We start from the raw sequence: 22,940 nt of genomic DNA, 5'->3' as shown, positions 1-22,940 counted from the left end.
AAAAAAAAAAAGAAGGAGAAGATAAAAAAAGAACAGAAAAGATAAAATAGTCGATAAAAAATAATATAGTCCTTTTTCATGGCACAAAAAAAAATAATAGTCGCTTTTTATACACTCATCTCTCCCATAATAGTTACGAAAAAAGATTATCTTTTTTTCTTTTTCCTTTTCTACAATACGTAATCTATTTTATTAATAATAAGAAAAATAATCTTATCAATATTAATTGAATGATATCGAATAAAAATATTTGTTTGAAAAAATCAATTTTTTTGTTAACTTCCTATAATATATGCCACCTTTTATATGGAATGTCAATAGTTTTTTTTATAATTATATGCGTTTTTACAATGATTGTATAGAAATATTTTGATTGGAGTATACTTATTAAAGTATTACGTATTATAAAAAATTTGAGTATTGTACTTGCCGCATATAACATCCAACGTAAAATCAGAAATCAATGGATTAATATTGATTGCATTTTTTCCTAAATTTTTTTCCAATTCTTTCTCTATACGATTAATCAAAATTTCAGCCTTTTCCACCATTACTGTTATGAAATTATCGAGAGCAGAAAAGTGAAATGCCGGAGTAATCAATTTTCTGTCGTGAAACCATTTAGAACCTGAAACGATGAATTACTTTATTATTTCTTTATTTCATTAAAACTTTTATGAAAATATATATATCTTCTTTCATTGATAAAAAAAAATATATATATATGTGCACTTACCTCTCGATGTTATAAGACCATTTCCTAACCAAGGCTTAAAGTTATTGTAAAAGAACGATTTGTTTATGTTCGTACTATTGTTGAGAAGGATCTGTGCAAAAATGACAAAGGAAAAAAATAAAAAGAATAATAAATAAAAACAATAAAAGTTCATGTCAATTTTTTAACATTAATAATAATAATAATAATAATAATAATAATAATAATAATAATTTTAATTTCGATATGAATATAATTTTTTTTCTTCGCCTACTTATGACGTAGATTATCTAGCACATTTTTTGATATCTACGTACCTGTACATATTCGGGCTTGTAAATGTACACTAATGCTTGATTTCCCAACCATAATTTATAAATTCCTTTTTTATATCGAAACGGATCTTTACAGTAGGATTCATAATATTCTAAAAAAGAGAGAAAGAAAATTAAAAAAAAAAAAAGAAGAAAAGAAAAAAAGATTGCTATCAATTTCATTTTTGTTTCTTATTCTTTTCTTTTTTTTTATCTTTTTCTTATTTCTCCGTAAAATCGTACATACGTACATTATTTAAACGATTGTCACAATATATAAATTCGATGATCGATCATTATATTTATTTATGTAATACCGATATGTATATATTTAATTATTATTATTATATATGTGTTTGTGTGTGTGTGTGTGTGTGTGTACACGTAATTTTCGATTAAAAAATAAGCTTACCGTATTTCGTTAATTTCATTAAATTGATTAGGATACCGATGAAGGGAAAACCAACAGTACCAGGTATTCTATTAATCGTCTTACGATAAACATAAATTTGATAAAACTTCGATAATATTTGAAGAAATATAACTATGAACAGAGTAATTAGTATAATCGTTAATACCATTTTGTAATGTTATATAACTTATATATTAAAAACACAACTCGATTCGCGGTATCACGTTATTTTAAACAAGAAACAGAAGTTATACGTCTTTTTATATTTAAATAGGTCTTACTATTCATGAACATAAAAATTTCAAGAACAACAATTACAATTTTAAGATAACAGTTAGAACGAATAATCTTAAATATGTTTAATTTGTATTTTCTTCTCTTACTACTATTAATATCAGTAAGCTAATATTCGTTGAGTCACGTTATTCTATAATTTCATCTTTTTTTTTTCTCTTACATCAACAACACTACAACAACGATAGTAGAATTACAAATTGGACATAATCTTTTTAACACTATAATTTTATGACAATAAAATTTTCATTGATATTTCGCAATTTATATTTAAAGAATAAGAAAAAGAAGAAAGAAGAAAGAAGAAACAAACTTAACTCTCTCTCTATCTCTCTCTCTCTCTCTCTCTCTCTCTCTCTCTCTCTCTCTCTCTCTCTCTCTCTCTCTCTCTCTCTCTCTCTCTCTCTCTCTCTCTCTCTCTCTCTCTCTCTCTCTCTCTCTCTTTCTTTCACTCACTCTTTCTCTTTTTCTCTTATACATTGGAATAATACTGAAGAAAAAACTATTCAATTTGAAAAACCGATCAAATATAAATATTCTATGACTAATCGCAAGTATAATAGTAAAACGACAATTCGCCGGAAAGAAAAAGAAAAAGAAAGAAAAAATAAAGAAACAAAAAATAAAGAAAAAAAAAAAATGGATATACCATAATCCTTCAAAGCGACTATCATTAGTATACCACTTAAGATAATTTGCACACACGAACTGTGTGTATGTGTGTGAGTAAGTGTGTGAGTGTGTGCTACATATAAAAGCGAAAGAAAATATAAAAATAAGCGAAGTTTCTTATTCGATCGATTTAAACGAATACAGGAACATTAGATTTCTTCGATAAGAAAATACATTAGGTTTCTCAATAATAAAGCGCGAAAATTCGTAATTGCTTTCACTTCTTTTTACTTTTTCCTTTTTTTAAATTGTTTTTTTTTTTCTTCTTCTTTTTTTTTTTGTTTACTTCTTTTTTTGTTTATTTTATCCTTGAAGAAGTCGTCCTCATTCATTTTCATGCAGGATCGAACCAAGAAGGCTCGATTACGTTACATTTAACTGGTGGCAATGGTATAGGTGTAGTGGTTGGAAGAGACGTGGGTAAAAATTCTCCAGGCCAGAGATGAATCGCATCCATGCATAATAATCCGATCAAAATACCGTGCAATAGTGGCGCAAAAATAGTCAAAAGTTTTCCCCTTGTGCGTACTTTTTGAGGCCATATAAATATCAATCGAGAATCGCCTATCAAAGAACGAAAGAAAAGAAAAGAAAAGAAAAGAAAAGAAAAGAAAAGAGAAGAGAAGAGAAGAGAAGAGAAGAGAAGAAAGAGAAAAAAAAAAAGAAGAAATTAATCGATACAATTAATACAATCGTTTGTTCGAGTCACTAGTGTTTGTAAAAAAAAAAAAGAAAAAATTAATCTTCAAATTTCAACCCTTTAATCTTAATGTTACATTTAAAGCTTATATTTGAAACGTAAATATTCTTTTAATGACAAAAATAGAAATGATAAATAAAATATAAAAATAGAATGACAAAATAAAATGACAAAAGATAATGTAATGAGACAGTATGATGTATAAAATATTACCTCATTATGCTAGTTTTAGTTTCAACGTATATATTTCGATAAATATTTCGATATATATGGAGAAAAAAAAACACACACACACACCTGTATTCCGTCGTACGATCGAAGAAGCAACATGATGAGGATTGACGCCAGCCGGAGCACTAAAAATTCCATTTCCAATGGAAGGCTTTTTTTTCCGATAACTGAATACCCGACCACCACCTGATCGTTGAAGTACATGTCCTTCGAAATCTCTACTCTTATCATAGATCGATCTTATTGATTGCGATTGTGTACTTAAAATGCTATCCTGTATCGTGCTCGTTACGGTAGTTAATGAGGTCTTATCATCTTCTCCGTTACTTTGACGTACCAAATCGATCCATTTATCGTCCCGACTTTAATATTTTATAATAATAATAATAATAATAATAATAATAATAATAATTAATTTATTATAATAATTAAATTATAATAATTTAATATTTAATAATAATAATAAGAATAATAAGAAGAAGAATGTAAGTAATAATATAAAAAGATATTTATATTATATATTTGAACTATTATTAATTATATTATATATTTTTTAAATATATAATATATAAGCGTCATATAAATATATTTGTATTATATTATATATATATATAAATATATATATATATATTTGTAAATATAAATATTTATTCTATTACTTCTAACAAAGCAGATACTCAGCTGGCCTTTGGTATATAATCATATTTGTATGCATATATACGTATATAAAAAAATAAAAAAATAAAAAATGAATAAAAAGAAGGAATCAATGCTTAATAAAAAAAAAAAAAAAAAGGGTTACAAAAGTATTTATTTTACTTTAAATCCGGAGAAGAAGGGACAACATTTTTCCAATCTTGAGTATGCTCCAGATTTTTCGTCGTTTCTCCTCTATGTTCGCCGACTTTAATTTTTTTCTTTAATTTCTCTTAATTATATTAATTATTTATGTGTATATATATATATATCATCTAGCAAGAAACGCAATAATGTCTCTCGACATTGCGACTATTATGATATTGACGCGCTGTCATGTTTATTGTCAATCGAGAATGACAACCGCTCGATTTCGTTCTTCTCTTTCATTGAATCAAATGACCCGCATTTTATCAACTTTTTAATCATCCTCGACTTATCTACCGTCGGTAATGTCGTTTAAAAACATCTCACATACCGTACTTATATGACTTGAATCTAACGCCAAATAATCAACGGCGTAATATATAAATTTATACATACATACATGACACACACACACACACACACACACACACACACACACACACACACACACACACATGTACATATGTATATATGTGTACAACACGACAAATCTTTCATCCGTCATGTCAACTACAAACGTTGTTGTTGACTCGACAAAATTTATGGCTTTCTAACGAAATTAACAACCAAATTTTCCATCGAATCTTTCGAATTAATCAAACTATTATGGCGACATTACATAAAACTGGTAAGTGATATCATATATTAAAAAAGAAAAAAAGAAAATAAAATATATGAAACGTATAAACGTTTTTCTCGTCATAAAGTGACACAATGAAATTTTTACAGACCGAAATGGATCTATTACGGAATCGTTCCAATGCAAATGTAAGTTTCATATCGTTCTTTAAAAAAGAAAAAGAAAAATAATAGGAAACGCAAGTTCTAGCAGAGATAACTCTAACGAATTTTTTTTGTTTTATTAAGAGATCTTATTTTACGTATTTACGATAAATTCATTCAAACGATCTCTTCTGCAACAGATTTTTATGCGATTGATCAATTCATCGTATGTCAGATTTGATATTTTCAATCGATTACTTCCGATGATAAAAGTCACGCAAAAGAATTGTTCGTATATCGTTAATAATCGTTTAAATCGACGGGAATGTTTAAGCTAACTCTGAACTTGCAAAAATTAAAGTTACGAAACTATAAGATTTTTAAGAAAGATCAAGAAAAAGATAGAGAGAAAGAGAAAGAGAGAAAAGGAGGGTATCGATGTGAAGTACGGAGTAAGAGAAAGAGAGAGAACGATGTACGAATGACGTGAATATGAAGCGAGAGAGAGAAAGAGAGCGAATGAGTGAAGTTAGTTGGTTATACGTAGATGGCGCGATAGTAACATGCTTTCTACGCATTTGAAATCTACGCAGGTTAGAAAATCAGTCACGAGAAAAATATTTTATTTCGTAAATTCGATCGTAAATTTTCGATCTTACGATTCCTGGATGAGGTATCTTGTTAAAGAAATTTTTGCTATTTCTCAAACGATCAACGATCGAGTCCGATCAGTGGGAAAATGTTTCTTTTACATTTCGTATAATGAAGTGTTGAATACAATTCGAAAATATACGAATACTTATTTACGATATGTAAACCGAACATTTGCCAAATCTATTTAATTCAGTGAAAAAAAAGTGAAAAGAATTGATAAAAAAGAAGTTATACATATTGTAAATTGTTTATTAATCACAAAGGTCATAAAATTATTTGATCGTTTAACACCTAATCATTTGAGAAATTTAGTTTAAATACTTTGACATTAAAATTTGTTAAATGGAGTTATAATAGTTTTGACCTTCGAACGACTCATTATTACTTATTTCATCACGTCAATTATTTTGTTCGTGTTTCTTGTTCTATGTTTCTTATAATGTGTTGTGTGTTTTGTGAATTGTGTTTCGCGTTTTATGTATGATATATACGAATGGTATTTAATCACATTAGTTTAAAGGATACTCCTAGAATCGCACTACAGAATTAAAGAAATTATCGATGGAGTATTTGAAACAGCATTACCGACAGAAGGAACAAAAATTACCGACGGATAAAATGATTGAATTCTATTAAATGTAATTTTTACCGACATAGACGAATTCGAAATGATTTTATCTATTAATGATAAAAGATATTACTAATGATGAAATATGTATATGTATACATATTAATTTATGCATAGCAGATAGTGAAGTGTACTCGTCCTGTAAAATAATCAGTGCAATAATTTCAACATATATATATATATAATATATATATATATAATAATAGTATAATACAATTAATGTACAATCGATTTATTTAAATAGAATTCCCAAAAATTTCCAACATCTTCATTAAGACCGTCATTGTTTAATTCGTCATTGATTATTATTAACGCATTAATATATATATATATATATATTATTTCAGGTAGTAAGTCCGAAACGAAAATGGATAGACAATCGAAACCGTATCTCGAAAAAATCGCTGCAAGTATAGAAGAACGTCATTGCGATTTAACGGGACGTCACAGATATCTCCGAGAAAAAATCACGACGATGGAGAGATCAATACCGGCCCTTATGGCGTACAACATGTGGAAATCTGGGAAGACCTGTGACGATGCTCCTTTTTGCAAAATTCGCGAAATCATGAAGAAACTGTCCCCCGATTTAGACCCTACCGAAAAGCTACTTCGTAATTTGAAGAGCACTGTCAAGGATCTCAATACGGAGACGACGGAGTTGCACGTACGACCCGATTGAAATTCAACATACGACGACTAACGGGGTAATAAAATCTCGTCAGTATGCCAAGCCAAAAATCAAACAAACAAAAAAGAAAAGAAAAGAAATAATTACGACGACTTAATTACGGACTAATAATAAGTCTCGTCGGTATGCAGAAAAAGAAAAAAGAAAGAAAAGAAAAGAAAAAAAAATCACGTTGTTCCCGTTGATTATTCAAAGTTGTTTAACATTTTCTCGTTTTCATTGTCTTCTTGATCGATCGATCGATTGTTTGATTTAATTTGATTTGATTTGATTTGATTTGATTTGATTTGATTTGATTTGATTTGATTTGATTTGATTTGATTTGATCTGATCGATCGCTAATAAACGAAGCTATATGAATCGAAGAACAAACGCTTTTAGGATCATCGTAATTGCTAACATATATATTTTCTTTTTTTTTTTTTTTTCTTTCTTTTTTTTCCCCCCTATTAGGATAAAATTATCGACGCCGATGTTAAATTGGAAGAAGCGGATATAGAGTTGGAATCCCTCGAATTGGCGAATAAGGAAATGAACGATCAAGCTGACAAGATTGAAAAAGAAATTCGTAATTATCAAGGTGCGAGTTTACATTCGATTCATTCAGACGATGTCGTTTGTTTGACTAAGATACATCAGCTAGCTAAGGACGAATTAGAATTGAAAAATTGCATAACGCAATTGGAAGAAAAAGAAATCCTGTACGTGGAACAATTGGATCGTTTGCTTGCTTCCAGAGAATTTCAAACTGTTTCCGGTAATAACAAAATGCTTAAACGCATTCAAGATCTGGAAAATAATGAGAAGAAGATGTATTGCGCGTTACAATTTTACAAGAACAATGTACAACAATTAAAGAAGGAACTCGTGCGAAAAAAGAGCGATGTTAGTATCTTTTATATATATATATATATATATATATATATTTTTTTTTTTATTACGTAGATTTTGCAATTTAAATTCGAATTTTTGCAAATCAAATTCAACCATCTTTTTTCTTTTTCTTTTTTCGCAAAGCAATTTCTAAAAAATTTGTTTTCCTGTTTTAACAGTAAAAAGTATAGTCGAATGTAAATCTGTTAAGAAATTCAAAAATTTTATGATACGAAGATATAATACATAAACGTACTCGTTTAATAATTAATAATTAAAAACTCATCATAATTTAAAAAGTTATTACATAGATACGTAATTACGTATATAAAAAATCAGGAAATGAAAAACAGAGAAAAAATTCATCTACATATTTTTTTCAATCTTTCTTCTGTATGATAAATTTGATTTTTTATATCATTTTACAAAGGTTTACCATAAGGTATGATCGATATATAATATAATACTACAACGAATTAAAATCAATTTTTTGTTTTTAATGATTATATTTATAGTATTGCAACACATTCTCAGAATCTAACAAATTCTAACTTATTATTTATTACTCTAAGTTAAACTTATTATCCTAAGTTAATGTACGAAAAAACAAATATATCGTTTATATATATTTTGCATATTTTAAGTGCAATAAAAAGAAGTAATTGTACGTTATTAAGGAGTTTTATCGCTTAATTTATAAATAACTTCAAAAATGTTCTATACTGAACTATCGGTAATGAATAAAAAAAACAATCGATAACGTTGAAAGGTTGAATTCTATTTGCACAATTTTATTTGCAAAATAAATCTGTATTTTTTTATTTTTTCATTCATTCAATTTCTAGATTTCAAAATGCTTTACCTTTTTCAATTCGTTGATATTAAAAATTTACTTATATATAAATAAAAAAAAAATTATTATTTATAGAATAATATAGATACGACAAAGGGCGTTACGAATCCAAAACAAGTACGAGATAAAGTACAGAAGATTGAAGAAAAGGAAATAGATCCTTCAAAGACAAATCCGACGAGACAAAATCGAAACGAGATTTCGAATGAAGAAACTGATCAACTGAAAAAAGTAAAGAGGCCAGTTTTAGTAAATGAAAAGAATCATGTACAATAATAAAATATTTAAATCCTTTTAATAGATCTATATGTTATATTTCAATTTCAAATCGTAGGAATCAAAATTATGTATTTGTCTGAAAAAGTTCAATCGCAAAATCGGTCCGACGAGTCAAAAGTTGACAAAGTCTTCAACGAAAACGTGTCCTAACGTACGTTCATTAAAATCTAATTATGCTCGGAAAAATCCTTGCTCGGTTAATCTTCCTTGTGACCTTCCTCCCTGTGCTGTATTATCGAGTACGTTTCTATTTCCTAGTTTATATATAAATATATAAGAAAAAAAAATATATATATATATATATATATAAATCAATCACGTTCCTATATAACATCACTCTCAGAACATTTATACACATTTACACATTTATACATTTTTAGATTGTCCAAGGGCACCTTGCGATTTCGATATCGCATCTAACAACTCTTATTCATCGTCGTGCAATAAATGCCGTTTATCCCAGAATAAAAACGAATGTAGATGCAATTGTAAAGGAAAGTGCGCCTATGGATTATCTAGTGTACCTTGCAGATGTGGAGCTGGACCATCGTGTCCATTGGACAAAGGATATCAACCAGTAGCTGAATCATCATTACACGATTCCGCAAACAATAGCGACAGTGACGAAGAATATTGCGAATGTTGTTCTTGCGGTTGTGAAGATAGCGATAATTCCACCTGTTGTTGCAATTGAATATCAATCAACTACTATTTTATAACGTAATAACATTACAAAAATCTTTTTCTTTTCCTTGTTCTTTTCTTTTTTTTTTTTTTTTTCATCCAACAATCCAACTCAAATTGCATTAATATCATAAACGAGAGTTTCCTTATTTAACGAAAATTTATTTTCTATGAATATCGAAATACATGCGTAGAAAAATACGAACGTATGCATGAATGTATTTAACAAAGAAAATATGTACGACACACATATCTCATAAAGTTTTTCGTAATATTTTTATGCACGACTAAATCTAATTTCATTTATCATGTGTATTACTTAGAAAGGAATGGCAAACGGAAAATAAGGACTGCCCTCAGATCTGAAAATCAGAAATAAAATATTATAAATTTAATATGTAAGAAAATATCATGTGTAAAGATCTATAAAAATAATCATCTTACCCTGTCATTGGACAGATTCTTCCATTACAGTCGAAAGAATCGATGTACGCGATATCGTCAGGCTTAAGTTGAAAATCGAAAATATTACTATTTTCGGCAATACGTGATTTGGTAACGGATTTTGGAATTACCACATGTCCACGATCCAACTAAAATATATTATGTAATGTACTCATTTTATTATAATATTGAATTTCTTTTTCTTGTTATTTTAGCAAAGACTACACATGATAACATACTTGATAACGCAAAAGAATCTGCGCTGGTGTCTTATTATACTTCTTTCCAAGTTCCAATAACTTCATATCCTCCAATAATTTTGGATCATCTGGTTTAGCCCATGGTCTATCTGGTGAACCCAAAGGACTATAAGCGGTAATAACAATTTCTTTTTCTTTACAGAACGCAGACAATTTTTTTTGGGTTAGATATGGATGACATTCGACCTGAACAAAATATTTTAATTATTAATAATCAAACGATTAAGAATTTTATAACCGATTCTTCAAAAAGAAACATACTTGATTCGTTACTGGCTTGACGGTACAGTTTTTAAGTAATCTGGTAATCTGCTCGGAGTTGAAGTTACTAACGCCAATGTTCTTCGTTAATCCTTTATTTAATACACCTTCCATAGCCTTCCATGTATCAATGTAATCAGCATTACTAAATTCGGGAGAACCATCAGAATTTTTTGGAAATAAGTCCTCACCCTCTTTGTAAGCAATAGGCCAATGAATTAAATAAAGATCTAAATATTCAAGACCAAGATCGCTCAATGTCTTTTTGAGTGCAGGTTCAACTAAATCAGGTTTGTGGAAAGTATTCCAAAGTTTACTAGTAACGAATAAATCTTTTCTAGTAACAACTCCTTCCGTAATTTTCGTTTTTATTGCTTCTCCGACTTCTTTCTCATTACCATAAACATGAGCACAATCAATGTGCCGATAACCAATATCTATGGCGTCCTTGACAGCTTGAGTAACTTCTCCAGGTTTTGACTAAACATTAATATATATATATATATATATATATATATATATATATATAAAATAATAATAATAAAGTATATATAACAACATAGTATTAAAGTAATGAAAAACTAAAAATTCTTAATTAAAGAAAGAGAGAGATAGAGAGATAAAGAGAAAGAGAGAGAGAAGAAAAAAAGAAAATTTGAAAAACTTATTCTCATTTTTTCACATAAATTATTTTTTGTTTGAAAATCAGAATTAAACGAGGAAAATAGGAACTCTTTGATTTTACTCGTATCTTAAAACAACAAATTTTGCTAAATGGAAAATATAAATCGAGTAATATCTCAAATGGTTAAACAATATTGTTCATACGTATAATGATAATTCATCGAAGAAACATTCAAATATAACGGCAATAATATCGCGAATTAATAGTCTTTTAATCATACGTAGTACGTAGTAATATACAAATGACCTTGCGTCGATCGTATTCTAAGGTAATTTTATTTATGGGATATATTCATAGGAAAAAAAAAAAGTGCGTATCTACATAATAATATACGTCCATTTGTATCAACGATATTGTCTATGATTTGTCTAGCTGTAATTTCAATTGTTTCAAAAAAGAAAAAAGAAACTACTCGACGAACGTCATAAGGATCACATAATACGATACATATTATTGATAAAACAAAAGAGAAACGATTCTTTTTTTTTTTTTTTTTTTTTTTTTTACATACCTTCCATGTACCCAATCCAAATTGAGGAACAGTGTTGCCGTTGTAAAACTTAACGTTCGGTACGTTTAAAACCATTTTTTCTTCTTTTCTTCAATAGAAAATAGAAGAACGATTCTTTCTTACGAATTATATATATATATGTATGTATGTTTTCGATTATATATATATATATATATATATATATATATGTATGTATATATGTATGAGATTCGATTAGATTTTAATTACAAAGAAAATAGAGAAAAGTAATAAATTACGTTAACAAAGAAAGAAAATGTTTGTTCGATCGATCGTATCAACGACACAAATACGTCTCGTCAAAATCTGTCTCGTATTTATAAACGATCCGATTTACTTCTTCCCCCACGCCATTTCTCTCTCCATCTTAACCACCCATCGGCTCTCGCCCCTCCTCGCGTCAATTTCGCGAATCATACGCAACGTTTACTTTCGCATAGTTCATTTAGATATTACATTTTCTCGTTCGAAATATATACATGCGTATATAAAATGTATAATTGGTAGGTAAATATGTACTTATGACGTATGTACGAATAATATGTGTGTGCGTGTGTGTTCGTGTAATTTTCTTCTTCTAATTTTATATTAATCGGCAATAAATTAGAATGACATAGATCAATGATCTTTGTTATGAATAGAAGATAGTATTAAAATATTTTATTCTGATATATATCTAATGGTTAAAAATATTCTTCATATTAAATCACGTATGTATACAACACGACACATATATGTATATATATATATATATATTGAATATAAATATAATATGTGATATAAATTCTATATATATATATATATATTATTTATATATATATATTTAATATAATAATATATATATATATTTAAATTTGAAAATTAACGAATCTATCAAAACCTTCGCGATTTGACGACATCGAAATAACTAGAAGAACGAATTACCAATCAAATCGATGGGATCGGCAGGATATGCTACTTCTTTTGTTTTGTTTTATACGCAGTAAACGATTTCTAATGTAAAGGACGTTCGATTACACGTATATATATACACACACACACACGTATATACATAGTATAAATATATACATTATAAATTACTTTTGAAAATTAAAGATTTAAGGATGCATGTTCTTTTATTTATATGCTCACTTTGTAAATACTTATATAACAATCACTTTTAGTTTGTATGTACGTCATACGTATATTGCATATAACCTATAAAGATTCTTTTTCTTTGTTATATCGTGTGTATATATATATATATATATATATAAAAGCTGACGAATTCTTTGAACGAGATCAGAAGCACTGTGGAAAATTACAGAACGGATGCCAGCAGTGGTAATAGCTAATAGTGATTAGATGTCCAATGCCGGTACGAGCGGCAAATCGTCAAAAGGATCGGCCCTACTTTTCTTTCTTTCTTTTTTTTTTTGCTTTCTTTATCTTTATCTTCCTTTCTTTATCTGTTTCTATTGTTAATATAATATAGTATTATCAGATAAAACTCAGAGTTTTTTAATATGTTATATTAATTAACGTGGATTTAAACGATAACATAAGGTATATCATTGTTATTTATAATTTTTATTCTTTTTTATGAATATATTCTCGTAGATTATATACGAGTATATAATAGTATTAATACGAGTATAATAGTAATATATAGTAATATATATATACGAGTATAATAGTAATAAATATTCATTAGTAATATATAGTAATATATATATACGAGTATAATAGTAATAAATATTCATTAGTAATATACATACATATGTATGTATGTATGTATATATGTATGTACGTATGTATGTATGTATATATGTATGTATAAGATAAACGAATCGTCTGTTTAAAAATTTTATTTGATTTTATATAATCTCTTAAGTCGACCTTGAAAATTACTTTACATTGTAATAACTTGATATATAAAGATAGTGAACCGTTCGTTCTAACTTTTTGATTTTCTTTATTTTTCTTTTATTTATTTATTTTTCCTTTTATATATATATATATATATATATATATATATATATATATATATACAGAGTTTTCATCGATATTTTCCCATTGACGTGCGTAAATGTTTTCTCCTTTTATCTTTTGCAAATTCTGATTAAAAATGAAATGATTGTGAATAGGTTAAGGTCGTGATCGTCCGTCTTTATCTATTAACCTAATGTTTTAATGATGAATCGATCCTTTATATTATTATATACCGTCGTTTTCATTTCTGTTAACTCTAAAGTTGATATTTCGAGTAAATGTGTATATATCTTATGAAGAAGATAGAGACAAATCGTTTTAAGCCAATTATTAAATATACAGTTATGAAATGACATTCATGATTATTTGATAAGGAACACATCAGGCTTATCTATGATAGTATAAAAAAAAATGTTGTCGAGTGTAAAAAAAGAAAAAAAAATATTTAATATTAATTTGATTTATATAATATTGCACGTATGTATATTGATTAAAAAATATTTGAAAGATTTTTTAGTCCGATATCTCTCTCTCTCTCTTTTTTGCTCTTTCTCTCACACATACAAACACGTACGCAGACACGTAGCATATATAGTCTCTATCGACACATGACCGAAAGTAATCTATATATTTGATTCGTTAAAAAATTATTTTTCGTCCTTTTTAAAACCGATGATAAAAAAGATAATGAAAGAAATTCGAAAGAATAATACAAAAAAAAAAAAAAAAAGAATTTTTTTGTAATCTTTATAGCGATACAATATAACGATTCAAGATTGTGATTAACTGCTAATAAGTAACATGACTTATGCATTTTTATTTATTTATTTTATTTTATTTTTTTTATCACTTTTCATTTGCGTTAATAGTAGAAAATTTTAAGTGCGGTTACTATTGATAAAGAATATTACGTTCATTAATACGTATGACTATTTTTCCAGTTTAGAAGGTTTAATTTTTATCAAATATTTTAATAAACGTACTAGTATTTACGAATGGAAAGAGTGGAAAGTACCCATGGCACGATTTTATTACGAATGAATTTCGCTTTATCAAGAACAAAGACGTTGTTCTTATTCATGTTAGTAAGAGGCGACAGAAGAGGGGATGACTAGACAGAAAAGAAGGGGCGATGGATGATAATTTGGCAAGTTGATTGATGAAATCATCCTTGAAAAGGGTTCTCGCATTGTTATCTGACTCTGCGAATCTAATATATATAATTCATTGTTGTTACTACATTCACATGTTATTTAATGTATGAAAATTTTCTTTAATATATTCATAAAAGTATATTCAAAAATATGTGCATTATATTTTAAAACTAAATAAAAAATTATTTACTCTATATATATATATATATCTGACCTAGTGTTTTAAAACAAAAGATTAAAATGTATTGATACATTCGTACAAATCTATAAAGATATCATATATGTTCACTTTATGAGCTTTAAAATGGAATAGAAAATGGATAATATTGATGACCTTGTACTCTGAAACAAAAAAAAATTTAGAAAAATGTATAAATTCATGAAAACGTCAGAGAAGTTTTAGAAATATATACATATATATATATATATATATATATATATATATAATATCTATTTACTCTGTGAATGGTGCTACTCTTTCGCCGGTACCAATTGATTTTATAGCTGTCATTTCGTCCGGTGTTAGTTCGAAATCAAATATCTCCATATTCTCTTTAATTCTACTTTGCGTTACCGATTTAGCAATTACTGCGGCACCTTGTTGATACTAAAAATGTATTGATTTTAGGACTACATATATTGCAATAAAAACCAATAGCGTTAAGTAAATCATACTTACGACGTATCTAAGTGCAATTTGAGCTGGAGTTTTCTTATATTTTTCTGCCGCTTTAATAATTATTGGATTATCCAAAGAGTTTTTTATACCTAATCTATTTCCAGGTCTTCCAAGAGGCGAATAAGCGCTTACTACGATATTGTACTTTTTACAAAAGTTTATTAATTTTTCCTGATTGAGATTAACACTAACTTCGACCTAATATAATTATATAAATTATGAAAAATGAATAAAACTATTATTGTAAATAGTATATTTGACTTACTTGATTATTTACAGGAACAATATTAGAAGACTTCATTAATCGAGCAATTTGCTCTGAATTAAAATTGCTGACACCAATACTACGAGTTAATTTTTTATGAACACATTCTTCCATTCCCCTCCATGTTTCGATATAATCAGTGTCTGATAATAAAAGTTTACCATCTTTGTCTTTGGGTACCAATACTTCACCTTCCTTATAAATAAAAAAAAATATATATATATAGGATAATATTCTCTATTTTTAGCATAACTATAACATTTATAACATATATTTAATTTTTTCATACTTACTTGAAAAGCAAATGGCCAGTGAATTAAATATAAATCTATATAAGTTAAACCAAGATTCTCTAAGGATTTTTTACAAATTGGAACTACATCCTTTTCCTTGTGACGATTATTCCATAGCTGTAATACGAATAAGATAAAACGAATTAACTTATGAATTGATTAAAGTTACATATATCGTCGAAAACAAAGGAAGAAGATGAAATTTCATTCGATCTTATACACTGGAGTAGGATAGAATTAATAGAGCAAAATATACACTTTTATAAATTTGCAACTTCCACTTCACTTATTAGTATTAATATCTAACCTTCGTAGTAACAAAAAGATCTTCTCTTTTGACGGTTCCATCTTCGATTTTCGCTTGTATTGCAGTACCAATTTCGTGTTCATTTTCGTAAAAGAAAGCTGTATCAATGTGACGATATCCAAGATCAATAGCATCCATAACAGCTTTTTCTACTTCTCCTGGTTTAGACTATTTGTAAATAAAAATATTTATTACACAATAATTATTTTAGTTATTACAAAATATATTGTCTCTTATGAATCTTTCCAAATAGAAAGTTTTATAATAACGAAGATAGCGTTTTAACGTTTCAAATATCCCGCGCAAAATGTTAAAGAAAATTAACCTAATTTGACATGACAATATCTTACCAAATATGTTCCTAAAGCAAACATAGGCATTTTATAACCATTTGCAAGTGTTACGGAAGGAATTTCAGCCATTTTTATTAATTCTAACGATAATTATCAAGTATTATAAGTATCTCAATCGTTAATAACAACGAACGTTCGAGCGAACTTCAAATTACTCGGAGTTACTTTTAGCAGTGTATAGTTTCGAAGCTACTTTTAATCTGTATCACCTATCATTCGTTTCTCTTATTTATTGAGAAGGGATATTATATAACAATTCGTAGATATAAGATAAGAATACGATGAAATATCGATAACTGCATTATTGCGCAGTTTAAAATATAAAAAAAAATAATCGCCGTACCCATATCAAATTTTTTTCTTTTTTATTTTTTATTCTTTTATAGTGAATTTGTTAAACAATCGAGATATAGATAAGATTTACTAAAGATATATGGATATAAAATACATATTAGTTTTAAAAGAAATAGTAAACTTAAAAATATAGTTGATAATAATATATCAATATATATTTAACAGATAGTAATAATATCATTTATTGATTATAATTGTATAAGTCATGTAATCATTTATTAAATCTCATCATTAAAACTCTATATTAAATGGATAATCCTTGTGTCCTTCGAATCTAAAAAGATATATTTTATAAAGTGATTACTCGAACAATAATGCTTTCTTTTTTTAAAATAATGTTCTATTTTCATAATAATTAACTTACTCTTTAGCTGGACAAACTCTTATACCGCAATCAAATGTATCTATGAGTGCTATTTCCTCAGGAGTAAGCTTAAAATCAAAAATGTTTATATTCTCTTCGATGCGTGCCTTTGACGATGATTTAGGTATCGGGATGGTACCTATATCAATCTAAAAAATTATATTCAAATTAATAAAGATTTCAATGATTAATTTTCTTTTACAAATGAATCTCAAATTACCAAATATCTAAGTATAACTTGTGCAGGCGATTTTTTATATTTTTTTGCAATCTCTTTAGTTTGATCAATTTTAACTTGTGGATCGTCAGATTTTGCCCAAGGACGTAAAGGAGAACCTAACGGACTATAAGCAGTAATAGCGATATTACGTTTCGCACAAAACTCTCTTAGCTTTTTTTGATTCAAATTGATATGACATTCAACTTGATTCATTACTGGTTTTATAGTTGCAATGGATAATATACGATCAATTTGCACAGAATTAAAGTTACTAAGTCCAATGCTTTTGGTTAATCCCAATTTGACACATTCTTCCATGCCTTTCCAAGTATCAGTATAATCTTCATATCCGTACAAAGGATTACCTTTTTCATCAACTGGCCAAAGTCCTTTTGCATCATCCTAAATTATAAAAAATGAAATGGAATATATTCAATTATAATCAATAATATGATTTGATCTTAATAGAAATATGAAATGAAATATCTTCCTTACCGCGTAAGCTACCGGCCAATGTATAAGATATAAATCTATATAGTCAAAACCAAAATTTTTTACACTCTCTTTACACATAGGTACTACTTTTTCTTTTTTATGTGCCGTGTTCCATAGCTAAAATGCAATAAAAATTGACACTATATATCGGATTTTAAAAATATACATATATATATATATAAAATAAATAAATATAAAAATATACCTTTGTGGTAATATAAAGATCTTCTCTTTTTACAACACCTTCTGCAATTTTTTCTCTTAATGCTTTGCCAATCTCACGTTCATTTCCATATATATAGGCACAATCAAAATGTCTATATCCAGCATCGACTGCATCTTTAATAGCTTTTTCAACGACAGATGGATCATCCTGTTATATAAAAAGTAAAAAAAATTTTCATGACATTATATCGTAAAAAGAATTTAATTTTTAAATTAAAAATATATTGATAATGCATTATAAGTCAGAAAAAGATATATTTTTAATATTGTACTTACACCACCTTGCCAAGTACCCAGACCTAGTACAGGGATTTTTGTACCATTGTTCAATGTCAATGTCGACGCTGCCATGCTTGATACTTACGTGTCGCTATAGTTATCGATTAATTAATAATTATCATTTAAATAAGTATTTCTTTTTTCTTAATATAGTATTTATATAATAAGCATTTTTTAAATAATATATCAGTTAAATATCATATATATATGTGTGTATGCGTACATAATATATATATATGTATATATGATGTATGTGTATATATATATATATATATATAAAGATCATATATAGATTCTACGCAACAAGTGTTACTTTGCGAAGTCATCTAATGTTGTAGTATGTAACATTTGTTATAGAAATATTATTAAAATTTCAATAAATAATTTATATTTTTTATCATATCTAATTTACTTATTATTATCACTTTTATGATATTTCTATTAATGAAATTTTTATTAATGAAATTTTTATTAAATATTGTTCGTAGAAATATTTAATTTTTATCTTACCTGATTTATACGTACGGATTAACTCTCCTTTACGTAATGACTTCGTGCAGTATACTACAAAAGAACTGAAAACAACACTCGGCAAAATGAAAGAACTGATATAGTGACACATACATATATATATACATGTACGTATACGTACATGTAGTAATATAGTTCATTTAGCTTATCAAATCGTAAGACGGTCAAAAGTTAAAGCGAACAAAATAAGTTTATTTGTGTTATACGCATTTTAAACTATTAATCTTTGTCAATCTTAAACTGTTCGTTTTAAGTGGAATAATTATTTTCTATAACTAAAATTTAAAACTAAGGCATGAAATTCTTTTAATTATAAATATATATTTACAATCAACGATAATATTCTGATTATCGTATAATTTTTTTTTTATAAAACATTTGTACATTTTTCATTAACGTAATAAAAATAATTTACACGTATATTTTTTATATATCCTGATTGCTCGATGACAAATCTGTATTTGTCCTTTCATTATCATCTTTATTTTCCATTTGTTGATCCTTCAACATTTTGATTTTCTGTTTAAATTTTCCTTGGTTCTTTATTCTTTTTGACTCTATCATTGTAACATCTATCATCGTTTTAGCACGTGTACCAGGACCCCAATTTTCGGCTGGATTTTCTGGAAACCTTGACAAGCCACTTTGTCGAGAAATTGGATTAGCTTTTGGATGTACAGTAAAAGAAATGTTTATTGTCGATGGAGTATCTAATATAACTAGTGCTGGATTATCCGCATTAAATTTTTCCCTTTTAACTGGATGATGTTTCTCCCATGCACGTACAATATCCCATATGACATCATTAGGGGCATCAGTTTTGATAGAGAATTTATTTGCATGAGAATATGATACATTATATCCTGCATTCAATAATGCAGATCTAATTAGTACCATGGGTGGTGTACTACATTTGATGATAGACATTAAACGATCCGATGTATAGTACAAAGGTGAATCTATTTCTTCGTGTATCATAGTCAAAACCCCTTTTATTCGTTGTTTCGTTTCTAATTTCAAGTTATCTAAACTAGACAATAATCGAGAAACAAAGTCTTGATCGTGTAAGAGTCCTATCCAAATAGGACCACCAATATAATGTTTGTGTCTGCAATGTTTACAATGTTGATCTACGTTTACATGAGGCTTACAAAATTTATTTGATTTTTTTGTATTTAAAGGTTGAATATTGAAACTTTCACAACCTGTACACTGATATACCAATCCTGTTTTACTAGCATTGTCTTTACATTTCAATTGGCTTACAAATACTTTCACAAATACTCTTATATAGAAGTCAACGCTGATAGATAGTAAGGGTACTATATAGCGTCCATAACGTCCTGCATGAGACGCGATATGTTGTAACAAAATTCTTAATGCCATCTCATGACAGGCTTTCGTTTTAAGAGCTATAGCGCCATATTTAACATAACATGTTTCTGGAGAGTTACCAGCTAACACTGCCATATCTGTTGCTGTAACTAAAAGTATACCCCCGTTTGTTACACATTGTACTGCCGCATCTAAAAAGATTGAAGGACAACCATAAGGGTCTAAATCAACAGCATGGAAACCTTTTCTTCTGTTTTGATACATGATCATTGTAGCATCCTCGTGACTTGGTTTTACTAAATGCCCTACTCCATTATGTTGAATATTTAGTTTAATAGCTTTTACAGCTTCAGCTGAAATATCATTAGCTATTATTTCTTTTATACCTTCTATTTCTTTGGCATATCTGATACTACGTAAACCAGTCGCAGACAAAGCTTCTAATACCGTAATACCATCGCTCTTAGAACACGATTCACCATTTAATTTGTTTACTACAGTATGTTTTGAAATATTATTTTGTTCGCTTACATTTGTTTGATCCTTTGCAAAGAGCGACAATACAGCTATACTCAAATCTCTATTGAATTCTTGTACCGGATTATAAAACACATTTTTATCAGTTACCAATATCTCAGCTTCTCCTTCTTTTAAATTCTGCACATTTTCTAGTTTAGCTTTCTTGATACATCGATCATCATCCATATTGAATGGAAAGAAAGAAATTAAGACCTAAAAGTATATATTCGAAATGGTATATTATAAAACAATGTATATATATAACAATATATACATATATATATATATATATGCTCATCCCTCGATTTATATGTTTTTTTATAATATTTATTGAACTTATTATACATCACTGTGCTAAAAATTCTTATTTGATTCTATTAACTACATTATTCTAACCTTACTTGATTGATTCATAGTAAACGTATTAACCTTTTTCGTACAATCGATGACATATTTACTTTTCTATATTTTCTAGCAAATATATGAATAAAATAAATGACATATGTTAACAACTCATACCGATTTTTCTCTTAAATATTATTTTCTTTTATTCGTCGAAAATATCTATGCGATTTTCGTTCACGTTAGTAAAGAAAACTAAAATTATCAATGAGGAACGAATACTGTGCGTAAATCGTGGGATGGGTGTAATAACTTCAATGAAAAACATTATAGATCATCTTAAATAAACGATTGTAAACATCGTGCTTACCGTGATTACGTTCCTTATTCAAGGTTATGATTTGCTAGGTTAAGTTGCCACTCTCGATATCAGTCATGAGCTCTCATGATTGGACGAAAGAAATTTGATGATGCGATATCGAATGAAATGTAATCAAATGTTTAAAATCAACCAATCAGTATTGACGTATTATAAAAGTTTCTTGCTCATTGGATCTTTGCAAATGTCGTAATCAATTACAATACCATTCAATTCGAATAATTCAAACGTAGCATGTGTAGATATTTATATCAAATAAATGAATTTATTTCAATTAAATATTTTCATTAAATCTTTGCATTTAATAAATCGTTTACATATATAGTGTAAACAATAATGCATTTGGTAGTATTATCTTTTTATTTTTTTCTAGATCCTATTCTATTTTTATACGATCTATTTAGATTTAACACACGATCGATCAAAATTCTAAAAAAAAAAAAAAAAAAAAGAAAAAGAAATAGAAAAAAAAAAGAAAAAAACCGCGTTTCTCGTTTTGCTTAATCTTATTTTTTTATTAATTGATGACACATCATCTGATTTTTTCAAATGATAATTTATCAAAAATTTTAAATACTACATTTAAATACTAAATTTTTTTTTTTAGATTAAATTTATTAGAAATTTACTTAAATCTATTAAAAACTTTTATATACGGGGTCTTCCAATGAAACAAAAAAAAAAAAAAAAAAAAAATAAGCACGTAAGAACGATAAGATATTGAATCATGATTTTTGATATGATTTTATTTTATTATTTTTTTTATCTGTAATCAATCCTTTACTTTCCATTGATACAATAATGTATACTATATGTATTTTTTTTTTTTCTATACGAATTTTTTCTCTCTTATTTTTTTTATTCATTTCGTCTATCATGTAAAAACAAATAAATTGAAAGTATTTCAAGCAATATTGTGTTGTTTCACTGCAAAAGTATTTGATGCGTTAAAATTTGAAATAAACATTGCACGAACATTCAGAAGTTGAAATATTATTAAGTTTTATCGTATATTTTATATCCGACAATTATCGCGAATGATTTTATGAAGAAACAGACTAGAGTATACTAAATATATAAGATAAGATACGGGGATAAGGGAATACACCAAAAAAAAAAAAAAGAAGAAA

The 22,940-nt window shown here is 27.4% G+C and overlaps 7 protein-coding genes across 10 annotated transcripts in view; 2 read left to right on the top strand and 5 right to left on the bottom strand.

Annotated features, from left to right (window-relative positions):
- Nucleotides 1–1,625, bottom strand: part of LOC122636187 — a 10,228-nt gene extending 8,603 nt beyond the window's left edge. The window contains exons 1-4 of the mRNA XM_043827162.1: nt 1,442–1,625; nt 1,033–1,142; nt 737–827; nt 431–628 (exon numbers count right to left, since the gene is read on the bottom strand). Coding sequence (XP_043683097.1) covers nt 431–628; nt 737–827; nt 1,033–1,142; nt 1,442–1,610 — 568 coding nt within the window. The 5' untranslated portion in view covers nt 1,611–1,625. The remainder of the gene's footprint in view (nt 1–430; nt 629–736; nt 828–1,032; nt 1,143–1,441) is intronic.
- Nucleotides 1–8,900, top strand: part of LOC122635907 — a 116,722-nt gene extending 107,822 nt beyond the window's left edge. The window contains exons 1-5 of one of the 2 annotated variants that reach the window (XM_043826621.1): nt 4,653–4,809; nt 4,911–4,949; nt 6,534–6,853; nt 7,331–7,762; nt 8,679–8,900. In XM_043826621.1, coding sequence (XP_043682556.1) covers nt 4,653–4,809; nt 4,911–4,949; nt 6,534–6,853; nt 7,331–7,762; nt 8,679–8,879 — 1,149 coding nt within the window. In that variant the 3' untranslated portion in view covers nt 8,880–8,900. Of the gene's footprint in view, nt 1–4,652; nt 4,810–4,910; nt 4,950–6,533; nt 6,854–7,330; nt 7,763–8,678 lie in introns of those variants that run through there. The other variant, XM_043826622.1, reaches the window with a different exon arrangement.
- Nucleotides 2,697–4,041, bottom strand: LOC122636186. The gene is made up of 3 exons (XM_043827161.1): nt 4,016–4,041; nt 3,405–3,700; nt 2,697–2,935 (listed from the first exon to the last, which is right to left on the bottom strand). Exons 1-3 carry the CDS (start codon nt 4,039–4,041, stop codon nt 2,742–2,744), a joined length of 516 nt encoding a protein of 171 aa, XP_043683096.1. The 3' UTR covers nt 2,697–2,741.
- Nucleotides 8,901–8,948: 48 nt separating the features above from the next.
- Nucleotides 8,949–9,576, top strand: LOC122636185. Its single transcript, XM_043827160.1, has 2 exons — nt 8,949–9,023; nt 9,226–9,576. The coding sequence occupies exons 1-2, from the start codon at nt 8,949–8,951 to the stop codon at nt 9,574–9,576; spliced, it is 426 nt and encodes a 141-aa protein (XP_043683095.1).
- A 131-nt stretch (nt 9,577–9,707) lies between these two features.
- LOC122636184 lies at nt 9,708–16,953 on the bottom strand. The gene is made up of 12 exons (XM_043827159.1): nt 16,765–16,953; nt 16,415–16,582; nt 16,108–16,224; nt 15,815–16,009; nt 15,550–15,747; nt 15,329–15,477; nt 15,185–15,212; nt 11,728–11,817; nt 10,532–11,011; nt 10,250–10,456; nt 10,011–10,159; nt 9,708–9,928 (listed from the first exon to the last, which is right to left on the bottom strand). The coding sequence occupies exons 1-12, from the start codon at nt 16,834–16,836 to the stop codon at nt 9,886–9,888; spliced, it is 1,896 nt and encodes a 631-aa protein (XP_043683094.1). The 5' UTR covers nt 16,837–16,953; the 3' UTR covers nt 9,708–9,885.
- A 162-nt stretch (nt 16,954–17,115) lies between these two features.
- LOC122635909 (aldo-keto reductase family 1 member B1-like) lies at nt 17,116–19,351 on the bottom strand. Of its 2 annotated transcripts, none has more exons than XM_043826626.1 (7): nt 19,215–19,351; nt 18,702–18,795; nt 18,406–18,573; nt 18,201–18,317; nt 17,706–18,107; nt 17,486–17,634; nt 17,116–17,395 (listed from the first exon to the last, which is right to left on the bottom strand). In XM_043826626.1, exons 2-7 carry the CDS (start codon nt 18,774–18,776, stop codon nt 17,353–17,355), a joined length of 954 nt encoding a protein of 317 aa, XP_043682561.1. In that variant the 5' UTR covers nt 18,777–18,795; nt 19,215–19,351; the 3' UTR covers nt 17,116–17,352. The 2 variants fall into 2 exon arrangements, with proteins under 2 accessions (XP_043682561.1, XP_043682562.1); XM_043826627.1 differs by having other exon boundaries at nt 19,230–19,251.
- Nucleotides 19,352–19,453: 102 nt separating this feature from the next.
- Nucleotides 19,454–21,894, bottom strand: LOC122635906 (probable tRNA (guanine(26)-N(2))-dimethyltransferase). 2 transcript variants are annotated; one of them, XM_043826619.1, is made up of 2 exons: nt 21,802–21,894; nt 19,454–21,302 (listed from the first exon to the last, which is right to left on the bottom strand). In XM_043826619.1, exon 2 carries the CDS (start codon nt 21,273–21,275, stop codon nt 19,662–19,664), a length of 1,614 nt encoding a protein of 537 aa, XP_043682554.1. In that variant the 5' UTR covers nt 21,276–21,302; nt 21,802–21,894; the 3' UTR covers nt 19,454–19,661. The 2 variants fall into 2 exon arrangements, with proteins under 2 accessions (XP_043682554.1, XP_043682553.1); XM_043826618.1 differs by lacking the exon at nt 21,802–21,894 and adding an exon at nt 21,519–21,795.
- Nucleotides 21,895–22,940: the final 1,046 nt, after the last annotated feature.

The sequence above is a fragment of the Vespula pensylvanica genome, chromosome 20 (genome assembly GCF_014466175.1).
Source record: "Vespula pensylvanica isolate Volc-1 chromosome 20, ASM1446617v1, whole genome shotgun sequence".
Classification (NCBI taxonomy): Eukaryota; Metazoa; Arthropoda; class Insecta; order Hymenoptera; family Vespidae; genus Vespula; species Vespula pensylvanica.
The sequence above is the reverse complement of the archived record's forward strand: the minus strand, read 5'-3'. Positions and strand labels throughout refer to the sequence as shown.

What these genes read in the sequence shown, in the direction of transcription:
- LOC122636186 (XM_043827161.1), bottom strand. Translation starts at nt 4,041, where the DNA reads ATGATTATATACCAAAGGCCAGCTGA. An exon ending in ATATACCAAAGGCCAGCTGA is followed by an intron (nt 3,701 to 4,015) that starts GTATCTGCTTTG and finishes AAAATATTAAAG; the next exon opens with TCGGGACGATAAATGGATCG. An exon ending in GATCGTACGACGGAATACAG is followed by an intron (nt 2,936 to 3,404) that starts GTGTGTGTGTGT and finishes GGCCTCAAAAAG; the next exon opens with TACGCACAAGGGGAAAACTT.
- LOC122636185 (XM_043827160.1), top strand. Translation starts at nt 8,949, where the DNA reads ATGTATTTGTCTGAAAAAGTTCAATCGCAAAATCGGTCCGACGAGTCA. An exon ending in ACAAAGTCTTCAACGAAAAC is followed by an intron (nt 9,024 to 9,225) that starts GTGTCCTAACGT and finishes CATCACTCTCAG; the next exon opens with AACATTTATACACATTTACA.
- LOC122636184 (XM_043827159.1), bottom strand. Translation starts at nt 16,836, where the DNA reads ATGGCTGAAATTCCTTCCGTAACACTTGCAAATGGTTATAAAATGCCT. An exon ending in AGATTCTTTTGCGTTATCAA is followed by an intron (nt 10,160 to 10,249) that starts GTATGTTATCAT and finishes AATATATTTTAG; the next exon opens with TTGGATCGTGGACATGTGGT. An exon ending in AGAATCTGTCCAATGACAGG is followed by an intron (nt 9,929 to 10,010) that starts GTAAGATGATTA and finishes TCTGATTTTCAG; the next exon opens with ATCTGAGGGCAGTCCTTATT.
- LOC122635909 (XM_043826626.1), bottom strand. Translation starts at nt 18,776, where the DNA reads ATGGCAGCGTCGACATTGACATTGAACAATGGTACAAAAATCCCTGTA. An exon ending in TGGGTACTTGGCAAGGTGGT is followed by an intron (nt 18,574 to 18,701) that starts GTAAGTACAATA and finishes TTTATATAACAG; the next exon opens with GATGATCCATCTGTCGTTGA. An exon ending in AGAGTTTGTCCAGCTAAAGA is followed by an intron (nt 17,396 to 17,485) that starts GTAAGTTAATTA and finishes ATATCTTTTTAG; the next exon opens with ATTCGAAGGACACAAGGATT.
- LOC122635906 (XM_043826619.1), bottom strand. Translation starts at nt 21,275, where the DNA reads ATGGATGATGATCGATGTATCAAGAAAGCTAAACTAGAAAATGTGCAG.